This window comes from Coturnix japonica, chromosome Z (assembly GCF_054131305.1).
Source record: "Coturnix japonica strain WE chromosome Z, WE-NBRP24, whole genome shotgun sequence".
Taxonomy (NCBI): domain Eukaryota; kingdom Metazoa; phylum Chordata; class Aves; order Galliformes; family Phasianidae; genus Coturnix; species Coturnix japonica.
This window is the reverse complement of record NC_140702.1, coordinates 15,949,574-15,973,144: the sequence shown is the minus strand read 5'-3', so window position 1 is coordinate 15,973,144 and position 23,571 is coordinate 15,949,574. Positions and strand designations below refer to the sequence as shown.

Sequence of the window (23,571 nt, the reverse complement as noted above, 5' to 3'; positions counted from 1 at the left end):
GAAGAAAAAAAAAGTGCTTAACTGGTTGTTATTCGGTTAGCTAAGTATGGTGCATAGGGTTGACCTCAGCTAGCAGGCATGCTCATGCAAAACTGCTCTTCCCACAGCAGGACAGGGGAGAGAAATGGAAGGGCAAAAGCAGTAAAACTCATGAGAAGTGACGGAGATGGTTAAGTAAGTGAAGCAAAGGTGTGCACTCAAGTGCAGGAGAATAGGGAGTTATAGGGAGTAGGGAGTTCACTACTTCCCATTGGCAGACAGGCACCCAGCAGCTTCCTGGAAAGCAGGAGTTCAGCACACATAGCAGTTTACATGGTAAGACAAATGCCATAACTCCAGATGTCCCCATTTCTTACCTACAAGATTTTCATGTTGAGTATGATGCCATATGCTGTAAACTATACCTTTTGTTAGCTGAGGTCATATCCTGCAGCTGTGTCCCCTTCCAGTCCCTTGTGCATCCCCTGGAAGTAAGCATCGGGGCTTTCTTTCCCAGTTAGCTTCCCTAGCCTTACAAGCATATATTGGAAAAATATGAAAGCCTTGATGCTGTGCGTGCACTGTTCAGAAATAGGAAAAACACTGTGTTATCAATGTTCCTTTGGGAACAAATTCAAAGCAAAGCACCATAGAGACTGCTGTGAAGAAAATGGATTTAGCGCCAACCTGACTCACTTGGGTATTATAAGTAAAAATAAAACTGCAGTTCTGTTAAGAATGTTTTCAGAATAATTTGAAATACTGTTTGTAACAGTACATTATTCTTAGGAATTTTAGAAGTACTTGTATATAGGGAAAACAGAGACATACATAGTTTCAAAAACAATTTCATTGTTTGATGATATGTAGAGGAACAAAATATTAAAAATTAACTCTGTTCGTGCTTCATTAAAAGTCAAATAATAAATGGTGGAGCCAAAATCAGTTGTTTGCAAATATTCTCAGCTTTGGAGTCTTGTGTTCCAGTGAACGATAATCATGTGCTCTAACTAAATGGTGGTGTGAACAAAGATTTCTTAAGTGGAAGTATTTTTACTGTATCCAAAATTGCCTTTGGCAATAGCATAGAAATGTATGTCATTTATATGGGTGACTTGTTTTTTCTTACTCAGAGTTTTGATATAACATTCTAAATATTGCTTTTGTGTGTGTACAAATGAGTGGCTCTTCTGAATTTACTTTGTTACTGACTTGGATACAGGAATTGCTTAGCTTTCTATGAATTTATTCTTCTTAAAGTATTGTAGCTGAAAGTTCTTGTTTTGTGTATTTTTTTTTTCTTTTTCTCAATTCGATCATTACAATATCAACTAAATTCAAGGAAAACTGCAAGTTCAAAACGATTACAGGGTTGTAAAGCTGTAAAAGAGACTTGACTTTTTAAGATTTGGCCTGTTGAGTTTGGAAGCAGAAGCTGTTTCTTTCCACAGTGAGGTTTTGACACACATGGCAGCAATTCCCACATCAAATGGAAATAACTGTTTCATTCTCCTTTTCAATAATATACACGTACATTTTCATTACTATGTTTATGCTGTTTTGTGGTAGAAATGAGCATTTGATATGTTAATATTTCAATATTTCTTAAAGAGAGATTCTTGCAGTAATTTTTTTTTTTCTCCTCATTTGTAATGATGAACCATTTACTTCAAGAAATTAAGGAGAAGCTCTTGGTTTACACCATCTATCAAAATATCAGCTAAGCCTGTAGCAGTTGGCATGATCTAGGATGTCTTTGTTAGTGTGCAGGTACTTAGCTTAGTGAAGGTAGTTGCCGCTCATGTATAATCAGCAAGATTTACATTGCCACTATATGTGTGAGTTTGTGCAACAGCATTCAGGTTTGCAGTGTTAACAGTCATTAGTTCAGTCTACTGCCCCCCCCAACCACTCTCAAAAATACTTCCAAGATCAAGTGATACAACTATGTGGTTTAGAAATTAAGAAAAACAGTGTAAGTACTTTTGCTTTAGATCTACCTGCATCAGACTACATATGTATATCCTTGGCTCTGTCACTTCTTTTAAAAATATCATTATTTGCTGCATTTATGTAATGTATTTCCTTTGAAGAACTATTGAGGATTATTTGCCCTGTACTTTGCTTTGGGGCCCAATGATCAAGACGTATGCAACCTAAAGGAAATTCCAAGGCATTGGGGATGTTTTGAATTATTATGAGAAGATAGGGAGTAATTCATCTTTTAAAATCTTTAAATACTAGCTGAAACAAAATTCATTTTCATGTTGTTGACCAGCCATATCAGTGTGCTGTGTTGTTTCTTAAGAGATCTCATTGTTAATGTGAGATAATGTATTAGAAAAGCAGTGGGTAAAATAAATCAAATAGAGCTGAACTAAAAATGAGGAGTAAAAGCTGGAATCTATCTCAGAGATCACATTACTGACAGATTTTTATAAGCCTTCAGTAATGTAGATTACCTCACCTCCCTGCACAATAACTATTTGTAAGTAGGTTGCTCTGAAATTAATGCCTCCTATTTATTTCCATGGTAACTGATACAAACAGCACAATAGTGCTATTTGCTAGAGCAATTTCTCAGTTACAAAACATTCTTTTTCAACATAGACACCATTGTTATCTGTACATATTGCTAACAATGAACAAGATCCTTCATAAAAATCTTCACCAGTAGAGGTGAACCGCTACTGAAACGCACCACCCACTGCGTCGCTGTGCTCACATCCACTGTTTGGTCTCCATAAATGTTAAGAAGAATCAGTGAATGTCAGTGGATGCCATTTTTTCCTCATGGAGAAATGCATCTTTGCTTCCTATGTACTTTCACATCAGTCACCATTCTGCCAAACTGCTTTTCTGCTGCCATATGTGTCATTTCAACAACATGTAACAGGAGGGTGGGAAGGTTCAACCTCTGCAGCCATAACACCAACATCCACCTCTAGATGTCTTAGGCCAGTATAATAAAGCCATTACTTTCAGAGCAGCCCTTAAAGTTCTGTTTATTCATTTTCTTTTGAAGAATAAAGAAGTCTGTTAGCTTTCTGGACAACATTTATTTAGTTTTTTTGCAAATGATTTTGTGATCTTTCTATGATAAATCTCATCTGTGTCACAGTCACTGTTGCCTTTGTGTTCTTGATGAAGTTAAAACTATTCCAGTCTTTGGTCTTTGGCACTTTCCAGATGCTGAGGAAGTACTTTTCAAAGTTTTTAACCAACCCTGAACATGTGTTGTTCTCAAAAGAGTATAAGAACTGTTGATTGTGGTGTGAGAACACAACAAAAGACAGAAAAGTTCTGTTTCTTTTAAATAATTCCTTGGTCAAAAACTATCCAATAAACACGTTATTAGTTCAATTTCTCTCCTATCCAAAATTGTCTGTTGTAAAGTATGCATTCTCTTTCTCCAGAATACAGTGGGTCAGCAGGTGTTCAAGTGGGCCCGTAGTAACTCTGTGATACTTAGGTAGTTCTGCTAATGTTGTCACATTAATTTCAAGTGTTCCCACTATGATGCATACATTTTTCCTTTCTTTCTTTATCTGCACATGGCCTTTCCTGCAGATTCAGGAGAGAATATGGTAAGGTTAGTGTCCTTTCACCTGTTCCTTCTGTATATGCAGCTGCTGTTCTTTTAGTTGGTTTTGCATGGATTTTTTGTTTGATTGATTGATTGATTTGTTTTTTGATTGTTTGTTTTTCTAACAGAATACAGTTTCCTGATCTGACATACTTTTTCTATGCAGGAGAGTAACACTTTCAACTGTCCAGCCAGGCTCCTTTTTAGTACAGGTGCAAGAGGTTAATCACAACAGGGCTTTGATTTTGTGTTGTTAACTTCAGGAAAAGAGAATCTTGATAGAATGAGGAGGATAAGATCTCTGTAATTTGCATGGTGTTTTAGAAAATAACTTTTATTTCTCCAAATCATTGATGCGGCTTCAGTGAAATAATTAGTTTTGTTGACCTGATTTCAGCAGTTGGCTTTTGAGCAGAAAAAGAAATGCCAGTGAAGAAGTGATATGACAACACAGTGGGCTTTTATCTGAAGATGTTTTCTGGTGTTATTACTGTTACATTATCAGCATGAATTTACTGTACAGTACTGGTCCATAGATACTCTTTTCTTTCCCTTTTAGGCTTTCAGACATGAAATAGCTTGTCTATTAAATGCAATTCTTGGAACCGTAGTGGATTATTGGATCGTCTCAGGTTTGCTTATGGACAGAAATGTGTTTCATCAAATAGCTGATGATTTAGCACACTACATTGTCATTGCCTGCGATGGTGAGTGTTTGAAATGCATCTGAGAATCTTTGAATCAAATATACTCAAGAAGGCCTAAATTAAAACTCCTAGTTTGCATTCAGGTTATATTGTTCTTTCTTTTGCAGCCATGCCATTGTGCAGAGTGATGCATGTGTGTGCAGGAAACTGCCTGGTTGTGTGTACATCTTTGCGTATGTGGCAGGTTGTGTGTCTCTTCCAAGCAAAGACCAAATAGCACTGCTTTCTGATTAAAGTCCTTTTAAATAAATCTCTATAGATATTAATGTAAAATAGAGACAAGGTTAAACATTATGCTAGATAAAAATAAATGTCACGACTCTGAATGGCATATTCACTGCAGTATCTGTTGTTTCAGCATGTAGAGAAGAGGAACTCAAGTGGACCAAGAAATAATGTTAGAAAAATGACTCAGTGTTTCCTATTACATATTCAAAATACATTTCCATGTTTTGTTTTGTTTTTAATTAGAAAACGTTTGGAAAACTGTAACTCAACTTATTTACCCCTGTATCCTGATTTCAGTCATTATTTTCTCTAGAAGCATGGGTAGGCTTCATTTTGAGCACTGGTGCTTCTACTTGGGCACTTGAAAAGATTTGTCCTGAACAAAACTAAACTAAAATCTTAGTCTCTAGCCAAATAGTTCCATTCTGGTCTTTCTTAGGGAACATTATAACTATTCTCTGGCACATTATAATGTGCCTTAGATTAAAAGCAACAACAGAAAAACAATAGGTCAGTTGGACTTTATAGTATTTAAATCAATGGGATTTTTAGTTCTATAGCTTCTGCAGTATCTCTAGGACTTTCTAGCTTTAATATATTATGAAAAATCTTGTGAATAAATTTTGGTATTAACTTTCTCACTTTCTTGCTTACAAAACAGTGTTTCTATGTACGTCTTCATCAGTTCAGAGTATTCATGGAAACAACATTCATAGTCAGGATATAAAGAATAAAAATTACTAGACTAATTGGTGATCTCTACAGCTTGGACAATAGGACTTATGAAAAATTATAGCAGAATTCTTGTAAGATACTATCAGTTTGGAGTAGCAGTTGTTCTTCCATTTCGCTGTGTTAGTTGATAAGCTCCTGTGTGAGCATTTCTCATAAGTCTAACACTACAGCAATGCAGTGTGCTTCAGAACCACCATTCGTTCTCTAAAAAACAAAGCAAAACAAAGCAAAAGAAAAAAAAAAAAAAAAAAGAGATAGACCAAAGATAAACCTGATGATAGGGGTATATCTGAAAAATGTTGGGAATTTGCGCAAGGTCACTTTTAATACAGAAATCCTCTGCATAAGTTAAACTTTTTTTGTTACATATTTTTTACCTGACTTGTGTTTGTATTATGTCTTGTGAAATTTTAAATTAAATCACTTGCATAATTTCACTGAATTAATAATAATGAATAATCTCAAAATCAAGCTGAAACTTTTAAAATACTGGATTTTGAGTGTTTTTTTTAAAGTGTTTGACGCTGTAAAAAGTGTTTCTTTGCACTTCAAATGCACAAATAAGATGAATGTTCTAAGTAGTTTGTCTTCTTAGGTGATGGATAAATCTGTTTTAATAAGACTATTGTGGTAAATTTCATAGAGAATAACTTACAGATCTGCAACAGAAGAATTAAAAATCACTAAGAGATATATTCTAGACAACTATACATGTACAGGTTTGTATATTCTGATTTTAAGACTCTTCCTCTTCTCTTTGCATTCATCCAGATGTTTCAATACGTGATTTTAAAGCGTTCATTTGTTCCATACCGTCCCCCTGGCTTCAAATGTTTGTTGCTGAAGCGGTTTTTAAAAAAATGTGTTTACAGAGGAATGTAACTATTTCTTCAGAACCTCTTTCTCTTCAGAAAATAGTAAGTAACTCTTACACTTCTTAATACCTGGCACTTCAAATAGAATTAGATTAATTAAAGTATTGGAAGGTATCTTTCTTTGTGGTGTAAAATCATTTTCACTGCATGTGTATGCTTCCACTTGTAGGAATGGCTGCATTTGTGTTTCTTTTTGCCTGAGGGCGGGGTTCAAAACAGTGGTTAAATTTTCTTGTTAAGGAATTGGTAACACGTTGTAAAATTAATCTGTTTATGTGCAACTATCATGAGAAGTCAAAATTAAAGATTTTTAAAGTCATCTTTCATGTGAACCATTTGTCACAATATTACATTTGTAGTTAAGGAAAATGCAAAATATTGTATAGTTTTTCAGTGATATTTTTTCCTTCGGATTTTTGAAGAGGTGACAGTTATTATTTTGCTGCTAGGTACTGAATTCTGTAATTCTGAACTACATTATATTGCTATGAATCTGTCCTCTTAAAGACTTTCTCCTACTTGTAGACTTTATCTTGCCTTTAAGTTACCAACTGCGATAGCTTATTTGGAAATACAGGCTGAATTTTGCGGACCCACTGTTACTGGCAGGAAGACTGTCACAAGTCAGGGACACCACACAGGAATGACATGACCTAATTTGGAGCCACTCTGCAATAACCTTAATAGTAAAGACTGATGAGAATAGGAAATTCATAACTTGATATATGACCCAAAATTGTATAGATAAGGTCAAAGAAAGACAAAGTTATACTGGTATAAACTACTCCATACCTAAGTTTTCTCAAACTTTACAGGAATTTATTCTAAACAGAGATTATTGCTTATTAGAATCACAGAATATCAAGGTTGGAAAATACCTAGAAGATCATCTAGTCCAACCATTAGAAAAATGCATTAAAACAGAACACGAGCAAAAGACTGTCAGAATTTTAAGAATAACCAACAAGATCTGGTATTTAACAAATATTGTCAACATAAACACAGCAGCAATCACTGTATTTAGTATTGCCATGAATATTGATCACTCTCTGCTTCTACTTGAAAAAAAATTGTTTTAGAGCTTTAAAAAATTGCATGTGATTTTTGTGGCTTTCCTTAACAAAACAATTCTTTCATTCTTGCTCCATACAATAAATATCAACTATGGTCCAATTTCGTACACTCTTGTCACACAGCATCTTATCAACTATAATTTTCAGTATGTTCAGAGAGTGCTTTCCTATTTGCTGTTGGTAATTGTATAGCGGCAGGTTAAGAGTCCCTCTACAGCAAGTGACTTGCAGAATCGTGGGTAATCTGTTAAATACTCAAAGCCTTCTTTAATGATCACATACAATGACTGTATAATTATTGAATGAATTCCATCACTGGACCATGCAAAAAACTTGCATGACTTTTTAAAAAGAGCTGTAAGGTTGGGTTGAAAGCTCTGTATTTCTAGACAGAAGCTGAAACTTCTACAAAGAGCACCGTAGAGCTAACTAACTAGCTTATTGCCTCCATAGTGTCAAGAAGCTTATTCCAATTCCCAGTTTAGAAGGGTTGAAGGAGGGGAGTAATTCTTTGCCAGATTGCTCCTTGGGTTTTTCTTTGTGGACTGGGAGAGGAAAGCTTGTACATACTTCCATTAAGTAGCTTAGAATCAGTTAGCTTTGCTTCAGTCTTATGTCCAGCTGAAGAGACGAAAATCTCAGCTATGGAAAAAAAGGAGATGTAAAATTTTCCATTTTCTAGGCTCTTCGTTTACCACTGAGGCCAGCTTACAGGAGTGAATTACAGCAATAGTTAAAACAAGTATTACAGAGATTACATTAAGCAACCTGTATGTGCTAGATCCTTACAAGTCATGTAAGGGTCATGTTTATAAAAAACAGGGTGCAACAGGGCGTGGGTGGTAGATGACTGATTTATAAGAAGTACAGCAAAAAAGACTACGTTACAAAGTCACTGAAAATGTTACTTTTGCAACAGGTCGGTCCCTATTTTCTTGCTTTGCAAGAGGTGGGGATATGTGAGACAAGAAAAATTCACAAAGCAAAGAAAATAGGGCATTGGCCATGCCCTGCATCTCAGAAGGCATTACAGATGCTAAATGGTGATGAGCAGAACCAAGTCAAAGTGCTGCCTGATCTACCGTAAGTAATGCCTATAACATCACCAGTTTTATTCTGCTTTGGGGGACAGCTTCTGACCCGACACATTTCTTGAACTTTATATGACCTGTTTTGTTGTCTGCAAATTACTGCAACTGACAGAAAGCTCAATTTTAAACCTATAACACCTCTGGGCTGGGATTCCCCCTTCTGTCCCATTCCTCCATCTCAATTTACGCAAATAAAAGTAGTTATATTTTCCTAATATTTGATGTAAAGGATACATAGGTAAGTTGGACAATCCACAAAATTACCTTTTAAAAAAGTTTAATATAGACAATTTGCTTTTATTGCTGGATTAAATACGGTTATAATTAAATTACATGGAAGTGTCATTAGGACATTTTAGAAATAACTCTGAAACACATAGGTCTAAGTATGATGCTTATATACTTTAAAGGCATTAAGTATGTACACATAAGATATGAAATAGTGATTTTAGATGTGTCTCCTTATCTTTCTTTTCTGAGACAGTAAGTGCCGTACAAGGAAGAGAGCTAAGGCTTCAGACACCAAAGAGAATTGTTCCTCTTGGGCTGAAGAGGTGGATTTTTGCAGGAGAAATGCTAAAGGTATTATATATATCTGATTTATGTTAGAGACTTTATATGGTTAGAATTGATGGTTTCAGATTTAAAAATCTTGACCTTACGAATGCTGGGCTAAAATGATGGCTTATGTCCAATAATTATTTTCTTATGGTCCTTTTTTAATGTCTGTTTGGAAGGAGGAATTGCATATATGGTGGAATAAAGCTGCCTTCTTCGTTCCCCTCCCCCCCAGATATTAAATACAGTGTACAGCTTGTGTGAGCTCATTCTAGTCTTGCCCGTCTTACTTTGCTAATCCACCTCAACCTGTGCTTGGTAGGATCAACGTCTTCTGATTTGAAAGTATAATTCGGTCTTCACCGCTTTCAGTCCTAGACATTTTGTGAACAAAGACTGAGGAGTATGCTATGTTACATAGCTGTGTTAAGCATATGGACTGTTTTCTTCCAGGCATTCAGCCCAGACTATGAAAGGCATTTGGCTTTTGTCTTAGCTATACTGGAACCCAAGTACCTAAGGAATAAAACAGCACTGCAGTAATTCATTCAGTTCCTACTTATTACACAAATCTAATAAATTGTGCTTTATGTGAGGCTTTACCCCAACAGAATGACTCGTTAGGACTACTTTTTCTCATCTTTATCATCAGAAATGTAGCTATGTCACTTAAAACACAGCTATATGAATCATGGCACTCAGGCTTAGAAAAATCTGGCAAAAGCAACCTAGGATTGTGGATTATTATATTATATTATTATATTATATTATAATCAGAATTGTATCACAAACACTGAAGGAGAAAAAAACCCTCACTCTCTTTTGGGATTTAAGAGCGCTTCAGTAACAGAGCCAGACCATGCATTTTTAAAATTGGTTCGCTTTTTCTTTATTGCTTTTGCAAGTAAAATTGATGTGAATTATTACAGGCTGACTTCTGGAAAGAAAAGTGTGCTGAAGGACTATGGCATAGAAGCAAAAAATAAAAAATAAAAATAAAATGAAAAGCTTTTTTTTTCTGTTCTTTCCCTGCCAAAATTTAAGTAGTTGTCTACTGTTGAAAGAACATGTATGAAGTTGAGAGATTTATATAATGAAGGTATTAATATAACAAAATACACTGTGTTAATCTTACTGCAAATGCTAAGGGATTTACCCTGAGATATTTTTCATTTCTAAGATGTTTGTTGCATCATCTTTCACCTGGCATCAAGATTCTTCTCTGGCTCTTGTTCAAATCTAATCATGTGGTGAAAGCAAAACAGTGTTCAGAATGGGTCTGAACTTTTTATCATGCGGAGTCTGATGGTGTCTTTACATACAAGCAGCAGTTCTCAGTTTCTTGCTGTTCAATTTTTCACACTTCAGCATTATGTAATACTGAGGCTTGGGATTATTATTTTTTTTTTTTTTTCAGAGGACTTTCTTTTTATTATTATTATTAGGACCCCTTCATTTATTTCTCCCTCTTTCCCCCCTCCCTTGTTACTGTAGCCAAGTCAGACAGCCTATTGAGAAACAGCAAACCATCTGTTAACGGATTTGAAGTTCTGAATTATACTTGAGTGTGTAGAGGCACTCGTGCCTATCCAGAAACATTCATTTGAATTAAGCTATAAATGCTGTGTAAAAAGAACCATACATTTTAACGTAGGTTCATGAATAAATTTAAGGGAGGGCAACTGCACTCTAAAGTTTTATTGCTTCAAAACCCAGTATTTTTGGTGTTCTGTGATCACTTGGTGCTTTTATAGTGTGATTGAAGCTTTAAACCTTGAACTGGGGGGGATATAATTCCTGTGTTAAACCATTTGCAGTACAGTTTCATTTCTGGATCTCTGGTGGAACAGAAGCTCTGTGGGTTGTTGTTTTTTTTTTTTTTTCCTTTTACTTCTTTTTTTTTTTTTTTTTTTTTTTTTTTTTTTTTGAATTTTCTCAAAAGATGGTTAAACAGCATAAAGGAAAATCTTACTCATTATTGAATTTTCTGGCATATAGCCAGGACTCCTAGTTCCAAGCACTTTGATTATTTTCTTTAGTTGCTATCTTGCCTAGTCTAGTGTAATCTATTAATTTTTTATGGTAGGACAGACAGCCCTGCATGTAGCTTGCAAAAGAAACAAAGTGGAGAGATTGATTCAGCTTCTCTCTTCCCCTGGAACAGACATTAATTCTAAAGGTAAGTTACTCATTTTCTCTACAGAACTAAGAAATTAAGCCAGATAAAGAACTGTATTAATGTACTTCTGGGAATAAAGTTTGCAAACACTGCCTGTATTATTCTAAATAACACAAATTAAGGACTTCATGCCAGAAATGACTGGAAGGTTAATTTGTAGCTGAGATGTGATTTAACGTCACGTTTTCTATCAATTTTTTAAAAGAGCAGTTAATTTTTATCAGATGCTTTTCAGTTTACCACTCTGACCATGGTGAATACTAAAAAGTAAACTGTATTTCTGTCTAATGAATTACATTATTAACATTTTAATACTACTTCTGCTGTTTTAAAACTTCCCTTGATTTATAATTCAGACTATGCTGGCTGGACGCCTTTGCATGAAGCCTGTAACCATGGCAGCACAGTGTGTGTCAGTGAAATTTTGCAGCGTTGTCCAGAGGTAGACCTGCTCAGTCAAGTGGACGGGGTGACTCCTTTGCATGATGCACTGTCAAATGGACATATAGAAATTGGCAAGCTACTGCTTCAGCATGGGGGTGAGTGCATTTATGCTAACCTGGCTTAGGGAAATAACCCTGTTCTGAAGGCATGTGAAGTTTGTGGTTCTTTGGCTAATAGATATGTAAAATAAAGTGTTAATATGAAATATTTATTTTAAAATATTTTCAAGCCAAGCAATCGTGGCCACAATACAAATATTACTGTTCTTACACCTATCTTGATCAGCTGAATGTGAAATTAATGAGGGATTTCACTTCTTTTTCCAACGTGGTAATGTTTTTATTCTGCATTTTATTTAGTTTGCATTGTAACTATTATCTTAAGTAACTAATGAAGATTACCTAGTAACCAAGCAAAGCTAAGGATTTTCTTTTATTTTGACCTATTTTTACCATAATGCAAAAATAGATCAGTAAATCTCTATGTAACCACATATTTCAATATAAAGTTATTCAGCATTTACGAAAATTAATGTGATGGTCCTGGAAGAACACAATTTGCTTGGTAATTAGGTTAAGAAGGGGGTCTGTATTGTAATTGTGATAACTGCTGTTTAGGGATAATAGTGGGAGGGATGTGTGAGTTTCTAAGAAAAATACATTTTCCCTTAGGCTGACACATGGTAAATATTTTTAAGAATATGTTTTGTTCAGTGATGGGAAACTTGTTGTATCTCATTTAGGAATATCTTGCATCAAAATAGTTTACATTTTTTGTTTTTAAAAAATGAAAGATTCATCTTGGATATCAGCTCTTTTTTAAATTTGTTTATTAAAATGACAATTTGCACTATCTTTACTCTTGACCTACTGTGTCAATTTAAATTCTTTGCTTGATATGCCTAGTCTTAACTTTTTTCAATAAGGATAATTCTATTTGTAGCCTTAAGGTAAAATAGCACACTGTATTTAGATGGCCTATTACTTAATTAAGCTACAGAAACAAAATTTTATTTCATTCTTGGCATACGACCCTTTGTATTTTCAGTCTTCTCCTGCCCCCTAAAGGCTATTTCTGTCTGTTTGCAAGCACTGGCTTGTGATCGATACATTCCTTTGCAGTTCTACCTCTCTGTGTTTGCTGAGCTTGAGTTCTGGAGCTCCCAGGTGTTTTACGTGTCTACTGAACCATGCATCTGACATGCCAAGCCAATACCTGGGCTCAGTTCCATCGGTCTAAGTGATGCAATAGCCAATACTGCTGTAAGCCCAGCTCCTCAATTGGAAGTGGCATTGCACTGACAGATGTGCATTTTTCCTAGGCTATTGTGAGGAATAGGTTGTAGATGATCCTGTTGTCCTAAGGGAAGAGCTCTACTTGCACTTGCATTCATCAAAGTTTTCTGGCAACTATAAAGCTGCATTCACCCTTATCTTTGCCTCTGTTGCACTATGGGTTTTGGCCTGTCTAGTAGCTGACAAGACTATGGTGGAAGGCATATTACCCTTTTAGTCCATATTTAGTCAGCTCAGTAATTTAGAGTACATCTCTGCAATAGTTTATTCCATTGCTTTCCCTAAAGAAGTCCCTAAGTTGCAAAAGTTATGTTTTATGTATGTGGGTTTTTTATATCAATGTGGCTTCAATCCTAGCAAAGCTAAGAACTCTAATACAGATACATTGTGCACTGAATTACCCTTAGTAATTAAATTACATTTCTGAAAACATACAAAGTCATAAAATTGCATCATTACTTTAGCACAGTAATCCAGATCTGCATAAGCAGATTTATGTTGTTTTCACCTTTGAAAAGCACCACCTAAAGCTACAGTGCTTCAGCCCACTTCATTTTTTTTAGGTGGCTTTTCTTAAACTTACAAGATGTACGTAAACTGTTTAAGTAATAACAGCTCCATTGTACTAATAAACAGGAAACGCTGAAAGAATTTAATCTGCACAAGTAAAACATGTCTCATTTTCTTACTTTAAAGCTACTTATTATTATTAACTTTCCGACAGTGTCAGCAAATAACTTAAAACTGTGAAATGCTTGATGATTATGTGCATCAGTAATAACATTAACTGACTTTACATATTCCATGTATTGCAACTTGAAATTTTAGGATAAGATAGATTTGAACTTCTTTTCAGTTCCAGATAGTAATCCTTCATTTTCAGCATAGCAAAGCCAAGGAGAAAATTAAAACAATGTTATAAAGAGTTTTTCTCTGCATATTCTAGATTGTATTGCTAATGTCTACATCATCTGTTGAATCAACATAACTTAGTATGAAAAGGAATGTAAAGAGACTCCTAGTTTCTAGCAAAAAAAACTTCACCAACCCAAAACACTAACGTCTTGCTCAGCTGCCAAATAGAACACTCTATTATTAATAATATTTGTATTTTTCCTGCAGGACCAGGCCTTCTACAGCATAGGGACTCCAATGGAAAATTCCCCCTGGATTATGTTCAGTCCCTCCAAGTAAAACAAGAACTTCTGAACATTGTTCTTCCAGAAGAGAAAATTGAAAGCTTCTATGAACGTACAGAAAAAGATTTGAGCAGTCAGCAAGAAGAGTTGTGGTTGATTTTATTTAACAAGATGCTGCTTAATTTTTGTTCTGTTTATAATCTGTTTTCACCTTTAACACTCAGCAAGGTAGCTCTTTCAGATACGCTTCTAGTAATGACTGCTGATAAGATGAAAGGTACATTTCCTGCACACTGGTTAGTAGATACATACTTTAAAGAGCTAGAAACTTTTCAAAAGCTACCACAGTTTATTGAAGAGGTATCTGCATGCATGAGTGCTTTTCCTGGAGAACAGATGAAGGCTTTATTAGCAACTCTGGAATCTGTAGTAAAGGCAAATCAGCTATTTGCTTAAATCTTTTCCATAGGTAGCTTCCATAGGTAGTTACATTGGTTAAATCATGACTGCTAATCTGCGATATTTGGTTGATACTTCTTCTGGTAACTGAGGTACAGATTTTACAGCCATGAATGTTATTATCACCCATTACATCAATACTTTCTTCTAGTGGGACCTGGAAGTCAGATGCATTGATTCAGTGCAAATTTTAGGCAAAATCTGTCCACTCACACAACACTTTCTAATTGTCAGACATCTCTGGATGTGTGACAGTACTTCAAGAGGTGCTGTGTTGTTATAATCTTCTGTTTTGTAAATATTTGCCACCAGTCTCATGCCATAGTTCTGTAAAATTAAAAACAGAGATAATAAAATTGTGTTTACAGGATCGGTGTACTTGCATTTCTCTTGTCTTTGTTAGTTTGTTAGTACACAAAGATGCTCCAGGGCACTAATGGTCACATTTGTTTATGCAAACCAACTTGAGGAGTCCAGCCCAGACGTTTGGATTTTATTTGGCATTCCATTGGATGTCACTGACTGGATCTTTACCATGACCAGTACATCTTCCCTCCTCCTAAGACAGTGATGCTGTAAAGGACCAAATGCACCTTCAGGATGAGTAATGATGTCACTAGCTCTGCTCTGACTCATGCTGGCCTGCAGTGATGATAAATCCTGTACATTGGCAGTGCATAAAGTCATCTTGGTAAAACCCCTGGGATTCCTCCAGTTCAGATGCTGGTAGCAGTAGTGTTATAAATCTAGCTGTGTTGGCGGGGGAATTTACTAAGGATTAGACAAGACAGTATGAATATGTACTGGGCATCAGATTCTGACACTAAGTATGAATCTCCTTAAAAATTACAGCCGATTTAATGTGAGAATTTTGTTCTCCGTTTTGTGAATACATGCAAACTACACATGATAAATCCTCTAAACTAATCCTCTAACCTAATTTAGCATTGTATGCTACATATTCTATCAGATGGTCCTTTTAATTAAGAAATAGAGAAAATCCTGTGCTGTTCTTGAAAGGTATTGAGGCTCCTGCAGCAGCTGAGCTGTGTAATTGTGCTGCATGAGGTTGGGGGTGTGGAAGAGTTGTGTATTTTGGAGAGCTCTTGTCACAGTTATACTGCAATGACCATCCTTCCCACTCTGCATCTTTGTAGAGATCTGGTCCAAATGTAGTTCAGACTAGAATCTGAGAAGATGCACTTCTAGTGGAAGATAAGCTTTTCCCTTCCTAAGAAAGAGAAGAAAATGCTGCTTTAGAATAAGGACAACTGATTTTATTTCTTCTAATGGATTCAGTACAAGATCAGGAATAATTCAAAATCTTAGCCTTCAAAAGGAAGGTACTAATTAGCGATGTTTCCAGTTCTTGTATAGTAGCGATTTATAACATTAAGAACCTTAAAAGAAAGGGTGTGGATAATAGCTGCTTCTGAAATTGATGTTGCTTGACTAGGGGGAATAAGTTACATTGATGCAGCTGGCTCGCAGCGCATTAAAACTTCCATTTAGCCTTTCTGCAGCAGAGATATATGATCTCACAGCAATTAATCTGCTGAAGATGCTCAGACTGGGTTGGTCTTCAAACCAGACCTTCTTTACAAATGTTCAGTATTTATTAATGACCGATTATTATTTTTATGTGTGCATGCAGAACAGTCTGCGCTGGTAGAATAGAGGGCCAGTTCTTACTGAATTTGTTTCTGTTTGTTCCCTTTTGCGTTTCCTATAGTGAAAGGGTTGGAGTGAGCAAACAACACTCAAAAAGTTCTGTGTGAGGTGATCTAATAACAAACTTTTAGTATTTCCTGTTGTAGAATGTGATGAAAGAAACACTTGCACATACTTTGTGAGGAATGCAAAGTATGCCAGCCATATTAAAGTTTTCTCTTAATATCTTAGATATTTCTCTTAATATCTTAGATTTTCCACATCTAACTAACTTACATTGATGTACAATATCAGTCTTTCATTTCATATCATTAATGGTAGCATTGTTTTCCCCTTATGTTCTCTCAGTTTGAGTAAGGATCATCTGTTATGCTCTTCACGTCGGTCAGTTTTATGCATATTCAGTTTTAAGTATAATCATATTTGCAGACTTCGTGTCCTTGAAAAATCTTAAGTATTTCTCTGTCATATTTGACATAAGGTTGTGTGCTTCTCATTTATTAGAGAGCACCTATTCTCTTTCAGAGTAGCAGGTTTTTTGTTAAGTCATGATCACAGTGAAGTGAGCTCTATTAAATGATTAAACTGTCCCCTTTTAAAATCCTTCCATGTTTTGCAAGCCAGGATTCTTCACAAGAGTTCATACTCAGACAACCTCACTATCTTAGGCCCTCAGTAAGTCCCTCTACATCCACCTGCAGAAGAGCTTTGTTACATGTACAGATACCAAGTACTGCCCAGAGTGGTTGTTGGCTTGTTGGCATCATGATGCTTGGTAAAAGCAAAATTGGGTGCAGCACACTGTGATATGCAGTCAGGAATTAGAGTGGCATGCAGAGCTGTTGCTAAAGCCTCAGAACTTTCCAAAAGAAAGAGTAGAAATACACCAAATTTCAGTATTCTAGCTTCTCTGACACATACCTGTTGTTTCACAGCACTGGCACTACTGAACACAATTGTATTAAAGATGAACTTGGTGTTCAGAGAGTACAAAGACTTTTTCCTGAGTGTTTCTTACATTTCACAACGTGGCTCATAGCAAAGAAATGAGAAGAGATGACATACAAACAGTGCCCCTGTGTTTTGCTGCTGTTTAATTCTTTTTTAGAAACAAAGCTTCAGTCACACAGCTTAAATATTGCTGTGGTTTTGATACCCATTGAAAGTTTCTGATTGAAAAGCATCTCAGAGTTCAGTGCCAGAGCTTCCATCTTCAAGTTGTATATTAGGAAGAATTTCTTCTCCAGAAGAGTGATGATGCATTGGCACAGGTCACCAAGGGGAGTGGAAGAGTCATCATCTCTGGTGGTGTTCAAGAACAATGTGGATGTGGCACTGAGGGACGTGGTCAGTGGGTGTGGTGGGGATGGATGGACCATTGAACTAAATGATCTTACTGGTCTGTTCCAACCTTAATCATTCTGTGATTCTGTGATTCTTTAATGTAACTTCCAACAGTGCTGAAGCTCTTTCCTACATCACGTTGCTAAATTTCTGCATTGACAAAGGGCTGTTCCATCAACTCCTCTTCATTTTCTGGCTTCATGGAAAATTTTTGGTTTTTTTTATTTTTTTAGGGACTGATCAGATCTGTCAGTGTGAGTGGCCATTTCATCACCTTCTGCACCATATGGAAATCTAAATGCAAATGGCTGTTTGATCCATTGGTGGAGCAATATGCCGCTCCCAGAGCCAACCCCATCAGAATATTGTGGGAACATTTCATGTTTGGTGATTATTCCCCTCTGAATGCTCTTTAAAATCTGTCAGATAGGTAACTTCTGTTTTTAATCTGTTAAAGCGTACATTAAATAATCCGTTACTGTATTAATCACCAAAGTGTAATACACAAAGATCTTTACAAGTCCATAAATCTGTCATCATGCTCACAGGGATGTGAAATGATGCTTCTTCAGGAAAACTGATCTAAGAATTGCACTTAGCCAAACATTCGGCGCTGCTGTCATAGTCAGATGAAGATTGTGCAAATGCACCCAATTCATCAACCAATCTCTGTGAAGAAAAAAATTACGGACTCGGGATGGCCTGAGAAGTGGCTTTAAGTCAGGATATTAAGAGCTACTTTGATAGCAGCAAGTTCTAGGAATGCAGAAGCCTTTGCTGGACAAAAGTTTGACCCGAGGACTGCTGAGCAGTGCGTTCTATGGGCAGGGAGACCTGTGGGCAGGCAGAAGGTGAAGGGGTTAGCTGCAGATCAATCAGTGCTCCACAGAGGGCTTCTTATCTGCTAACCTGTGCTGGGGGAGAATGATTGAATTTCTGCAGAAATAATCAGAAATGTTAAAAAGTGATACCTCTGATAGTAATACGCATTTAAAAGGTAAATCAGACTGTTGTCAGCTTTTCACAACATCGGGAATTATGATTGCTGCCCACGGCCAAAGGGACTGCTGGGAAGAGAGCAAAGGATGGAGAAAACAGAGCCAGAGCACTGCGCTGCTGTCTGGCTAGGAAACCCACACCCAGCTCCCCAGGGCTCTTTTAATACAACTTTCATTAATCTTTAAGGATGTCCATCTTAGTGATGCTAGGAACTTGTCATTAGTCTTGAATGCAAGTGAAAGTCAAAACAGCAGAGGAACAATCAGTCAGCTTGTACACATGGTTGGGAGCGCTGACACGGGGAGGTGTGCCTTTGTGGCTTGTCACCTGTGCACTGTTGAAGTCTAATTAATCTGATTCTTGTCTTACCTAGACGAGCTTGTACAAATTTGCTAAATGTCACCACTTTTCAGCAGAATTTTGTGAAGAAAGGCTCATCTTTGTTCAGCTGCCAGAATATCACGTTGGTCTTTAAAGTAAAACAGGGTGGATCTAAATATGACCATCCATATACTGACACATCCGTAACCAACAGTCCTGCTGAAAATCCAGACAAGGCATAGCTAATTTTTTATTTATTATTTTTCAAATAAAAACTGGATTAATCTAAAAATATCTATTTTAAGAAATAAATAAATCCTAAAGCCACAGATTTAAGTTACACAGCTTGCTGGCTTAGTATTTTCTTTCATTGCCTGTTTAGTCTTAAAACCAGGCAGATCCCATTTCTCACTGATGCTTCAGCTCTGTTATTGATGAGCTGCCACGCTCCCTACCCCAGCATGTGCACACTGCTGGCAGCTGGCTCTGAGCACTGACACGAGCTGCAGGCAGGAGTTGGGCAGTGGCTGCCAGAGTGCATCTCAGTGGGACAAACTGTCTTCAGTGCCTCCTAAACTACTGGAGATGGGACTTTGAATGGATGCCCTGTGGGTTGATGATGGCATATCTTCTCTATCAATCAGTCAGCCCCTCCTGAGTTCTGGAGTGCTCATAGAACACAAAGAATTGCTTATTCTCTGGTAGCCTTCTCAGAGATGCCATGATCCCTGGTTTCCAGTTGTGTCCCCATAGTAGATAGCTGTGACAGACTCCATTCAGAGAGCAAGGGAGGATTGTGCATCCCCTTTGAGGCCATGCATAGACACAAACCTTCACACCCCAGAGCATCCACTGAAGGGAGTTTGTGCTCCTTACTCCCAAAGGGTGCACCTGCGCACTCCTGACTCTGCAACACTCATATAAAGCACACAGCTATTTGCTGGCTTCCAGATGTGTGCTGAACCAGCATTTTACATGTTCATAGCCTTCTCATTCCACCACTCAAAAGAGACTTGTTGCTGAAGAGATGGTATTCATGCTAACAAAGGTTGGCAGTGCCAAACTGCTAAATCCAATTGCTTTCAATGCTGAACATAGGAACAATGCATTATTTTAAAATCACATTATTTGGAAATACGTTAGAATCTGTATGGATTTTCCACCATTTAATTTAGCTAATGAGAGAACTGAGTTGCACGGGCTTTCCGCAGTACATGGACATGCAGTTCAGTACAGAGTGGAAGGTGCACACCATTGAGACAAAAAGAGAGTTTAACGTCGGCACCTGCCACCCCTCAGTTACAGCTCTGCTCTCCCGGGCTCACCTGCAGCTCCAGGATTGCACACAGCAGTCATGGTTCCCCACATCCTCAGCTTGCACTGGAGACAAATTCACTGCCTGTCTCCAGATCCGCTCAGCTCTTCCTTTGCTATATCACAGCTTAAATCAAAAGGTAAACAGAATATCTGGCTTCAAACTTAATTGCATTTCAAAATGTTGGCATGAAGTGCATCAACTTCAAAAATTTCTTTCTTTTTACATTGCTGCTATTTTCACTTTGGTCAAAATGCAGCTTCTGCATTGTGCAGTAGAGAAGCCCACAGAGCTACACTTAGTTATAAGCTGCAGTCATGAACCAAGGATTGCAGACTGTGCAGTGGCAACCACTTTTCCACCATGGAGAATTCATCACTGCAGCTCCCTCCCACCCACACTTTGATACATTTACTGGTTTTAAATACAACGCTCCACAAACTATAGGTTATATGCTTTCCTATGGTTTCTGTTATATATTTTCCAAAATATCCATTACAGCTCAATTCCAGTCATAGAGAGGTACAAAGCATTTGAATGGAATGGAGAGAGACCCCGAAGTCCAATATTTCAGAGCCACAAACAGACAGCAAGATGTACACATATACACATACAAATATAATGGAATGGTTACACAACTCCCAGAAGAAACTGATTTCTGTTAAATGTGGTTTTTCTTTCAGTTTATTGTTCATTTCCAGACTGATTTTTCATAGGGAATAATTTTAAAACAACTCACAACTGACCTGCACCCACTGTGGTGAGCACATGGGAACAAGATGGGAACATGGCAGCCAAAGGCCTGCTGCAGGCAGCAGGGGAACCACAAGGTGAGAGCACTGACAGTCTGACCCCAAGGTCCCTTCTGCCCTCAGGCTCTGCAGACGAAGCCCTGTTTCTGCTGAGATACCACCTGCTGACATAAGAGCAATATCTGAAACTTAGGGAACATTCTGCCTAGGAATTAGGCCCATAAGAACATAAGGCAAAGATAAATTGCGTGCATGGAAGAAAGGAGGAGCCCACCAAAACGCAAAACAACACAGAGAGAAGCAGCAGGAGGGTGAGATGTGGAGAACAGTGAGATTCCCCAGTTGCCAGCACTGGAAGCGACTGGGACATCCAGTAGAGGAGATGGGGTACAGCAGCTTTTAGTCTGGTGTCAGGAGGCTGTGAGCCAAGGTGGGAAGGAGTGCCCTTGGCACCAGAAGGTGCAGGAACAGCCCCACAGCACAGTCAGCAACATCTAGCATTAAGAGATGGGAAAGAAGGTGGCAGCAAGGGAAGAAGGCACTGATTTAGCCATGGCTTTGAGCTACAGATCACAGCAGGGGTGCCAGGGAAGTGACATGGCTGTGTGGTGAAGGGAAAATAAAACCAGGCTGGTGCCCCTGGAGATCTCAGCTCTTCTTCAAGATACCATCCATTTGTTCCAAAACTGCATTGACACAGCAAACTGCTGCCCGGAACATTTTCCTAAAGTGAGATATGTACCTCTAGACATATTCTGCAGATAGAATTTCATTCTTTAATTAATCCCCATTGATAATAATAATAATAACAATAACAATAACAATAACAATAATAATAATAATAATAATAATAATAATAATCCTGCAAGTTATTGACAGCCACCTAGTTTACAAGAAATGCACCTAGCGATCCATGGCCATCCTCGCTTCTGCTTCCCAATTCGCAATACACATTTATAGGGGCCTCAGCTGGAGGAACAGAGATGTAGCTGTGAGCAGCAGCTGTGGTCTCCAGGACTCTTTCTTCCAGTCTGACCATGACTTGTGAGCACCAACTTATCCAAGCACAAGAGCAATGCCTTGTACACTTAGTGCATGTCCCAGGGCTGGTAGTCTCAGGGTAAAGAAGAACATTTTTTACTGTATTTGCTCAGGGGGCAGAGAAAAATCTTCTTCTGTGCTATAGGTCAAGAGTAGATGTACACTGAGCACACGGTTTTATGAGATGGAAACGTCTGCTATTGGGGGAAAGTCAGTGCACCAAAACATTGGATAATGAGGCTGGTTCTAAAATGTGAAGCAGAGTTGGGCATGAGATCTCTTAAAGAGCTTTCCCAGTGCCTCGTTGGGCAGGAAGCTGATGTCTTTTTGTATGCCTCTGTGTGAGTTGATAGCAGCCACCACAGCTGCAGCGAGCAGAGCACGTTTATTGCATGGCTCTGTGCAGCAGGTGAGCTCCTGCCAGGAAGCACCCTGCTAGGGCAGACACCAACACTACATTTCTTTCCTCCTTTCTTCAAATAATATTTAGGAATAACACAATGTGACATTTAATGTCTCCATTTCCTTTTCAAATTTCTGTTAGTTGTGGCTATTGTAATGAGGCATTAAAGGAGGGTGGTAAGGTCCTGAATTCCAGCTCTTGCTCATTTCCTCCCAGCTGCTCCATGCTTAACACTCTGTATAAATTTGAACAAGTTTTTTGCATAATCATGCAGCATGTCTGTGCTTTCTTTCTTACTTTTGACTAGAGATCTTTCTCCATCAGTTGTGGCTCTAAAAGGTGCTTTTTTCCTTCTCTCTTTTTTTTTTTTTTTTTTTTTTGGTGACATTCACAGAGAAGACCATGTGTAATAATGAACAATTATGCAAAGTAAACTTTGTAGGAGTGTGTCTTTATGTCAGGGTACAGAAGGTCAGGCAATATCAACTTATTAAATGACTCCAGAAAATATTAGCCTGCACTCTTTAATCAAAAAGATATCAATGATCAACATTGTGGCCTTTCCTTTAATCACCTGCTGTAATTTAATCAAAAGCTGAGCAAGAAAAGCAGTTTTGAGTGTTACCTTTGATTATATTAAAATGGAAAAAATCTTTATTACTGTATGAATCACAGCTAAGGATTTCAGGCTTTTATATTGTGCAACCCGAAGCATAGAAAAGCTTTTGACATTTAAATTTAATTCAGTACTAAGGCTGATGAGAAGAAAAACATGGCCTTTAGTAAAAAAAAGTCAATTTAAAACTTTCAGAATTTTAAGTTGGACACTCAAGATTCCACTGGTGCAAAATGTGTCTGTTCAAAATACCGCTAAATCTGACATCCCTTGAGCACTGAACCCTTACTGAGAAAAAGGAAACTATCCAGAAATATAGTTTGTTTTTTTTTTCCTTTCCTTTTTCCTTTTTCCCTTTTCCTTTCTCCTTTCTCCTTTCTCCTTTCTCCTTTCTTTCTCCTTTCTTTCTCCTTTCTTTCTCCTTTCTTTCCCCCTTCCCCTTTCCCCTTCCCCCTTCCCCCTTCCCCCTCCTGCCTTCCCCCTTCCCCCTTCCCTTCCCTTCCCTTCCCTTCCCTTCCCTTCCCTTCCCTTCCCTTCCCTTCCCTTCCCTTCCCTTCCCTTCCCTTCCCTTCCCTTCCCTTCCCTTCCCTTCCCTTCCCTTCCCTTCCCTTCCCTTCCCTTCCCTTCCCTTCCCTTCCCTTCCCTTCCCTTCCCTTCCCTTCCCTTCCCTTCCCTTCCCTTCCCTTCCCTTCCCTTCCCTCCCCTTCCCTTCCCTCCCCTTCCCCTTCCCCTTCCCCTTCCCCTCCCCTCTCCTTGTCTTT

At 37.8% G+C, this 23,571-nt stretch overlaps 1 protein-coding gene across 14 annotated transcripts in view; it reads left to right on the top strand.

Moving 5' to 3' along the window:
• SLF1 (SMC5/6 complex localization factor 1) overlaps positions 1 to 14,718 on the top strand; it is a 37,554-nt gene extending 22,836 nt beyond the window's left edge. For 9 of the 14 annotated variants that reach the window (XM_085527899.1, XM_085527897.1, XM_085527905.1 and 6 more), the window contains 7 exons: positions 4,125 to 4,272; positions 6,007 to 6,152; positions 8,103 to 8,266; positions 8,759 to 8,856; positions 10,919 to 11,011; positions 11,368 to 11,550; positions 13,873 to 14,718. In XM_085527899.1, coding sequence (XP_085384025.1) covers positions 4,125 to 4,272; positions 6,007 to 6,152; positions 8,103 to 8,266; positions 8,759 to 8,856; positions 10,919 to 11,011; positions 11,368 to 11,550; positions 13,873 to 14,345 — 1,305 coding nt within the window. In that variant the 3' untranslated portion in view covers positions 14,346 to 14,718. Of the gene's footprint in view, positions 1 to 3,549; positions 3,572 to 4,124; positions 4,273 to 6,006; positions 6,153 to 8,102; positions 8,267 to 8,758; positions 8,857 to 10,918; positions 11,012 to 11,367; positions 11,551 to 13,872 lie in introns of all 14 variants that reach the window. The other 5 variants (XM_085527900.1, XM_085527898.1, XM_085527896.1 and 2 more) reach the window with 3 other exon arrangements.
• Positions 14,719 to 23,571: the final 8,853 nt, after the last annotated feature.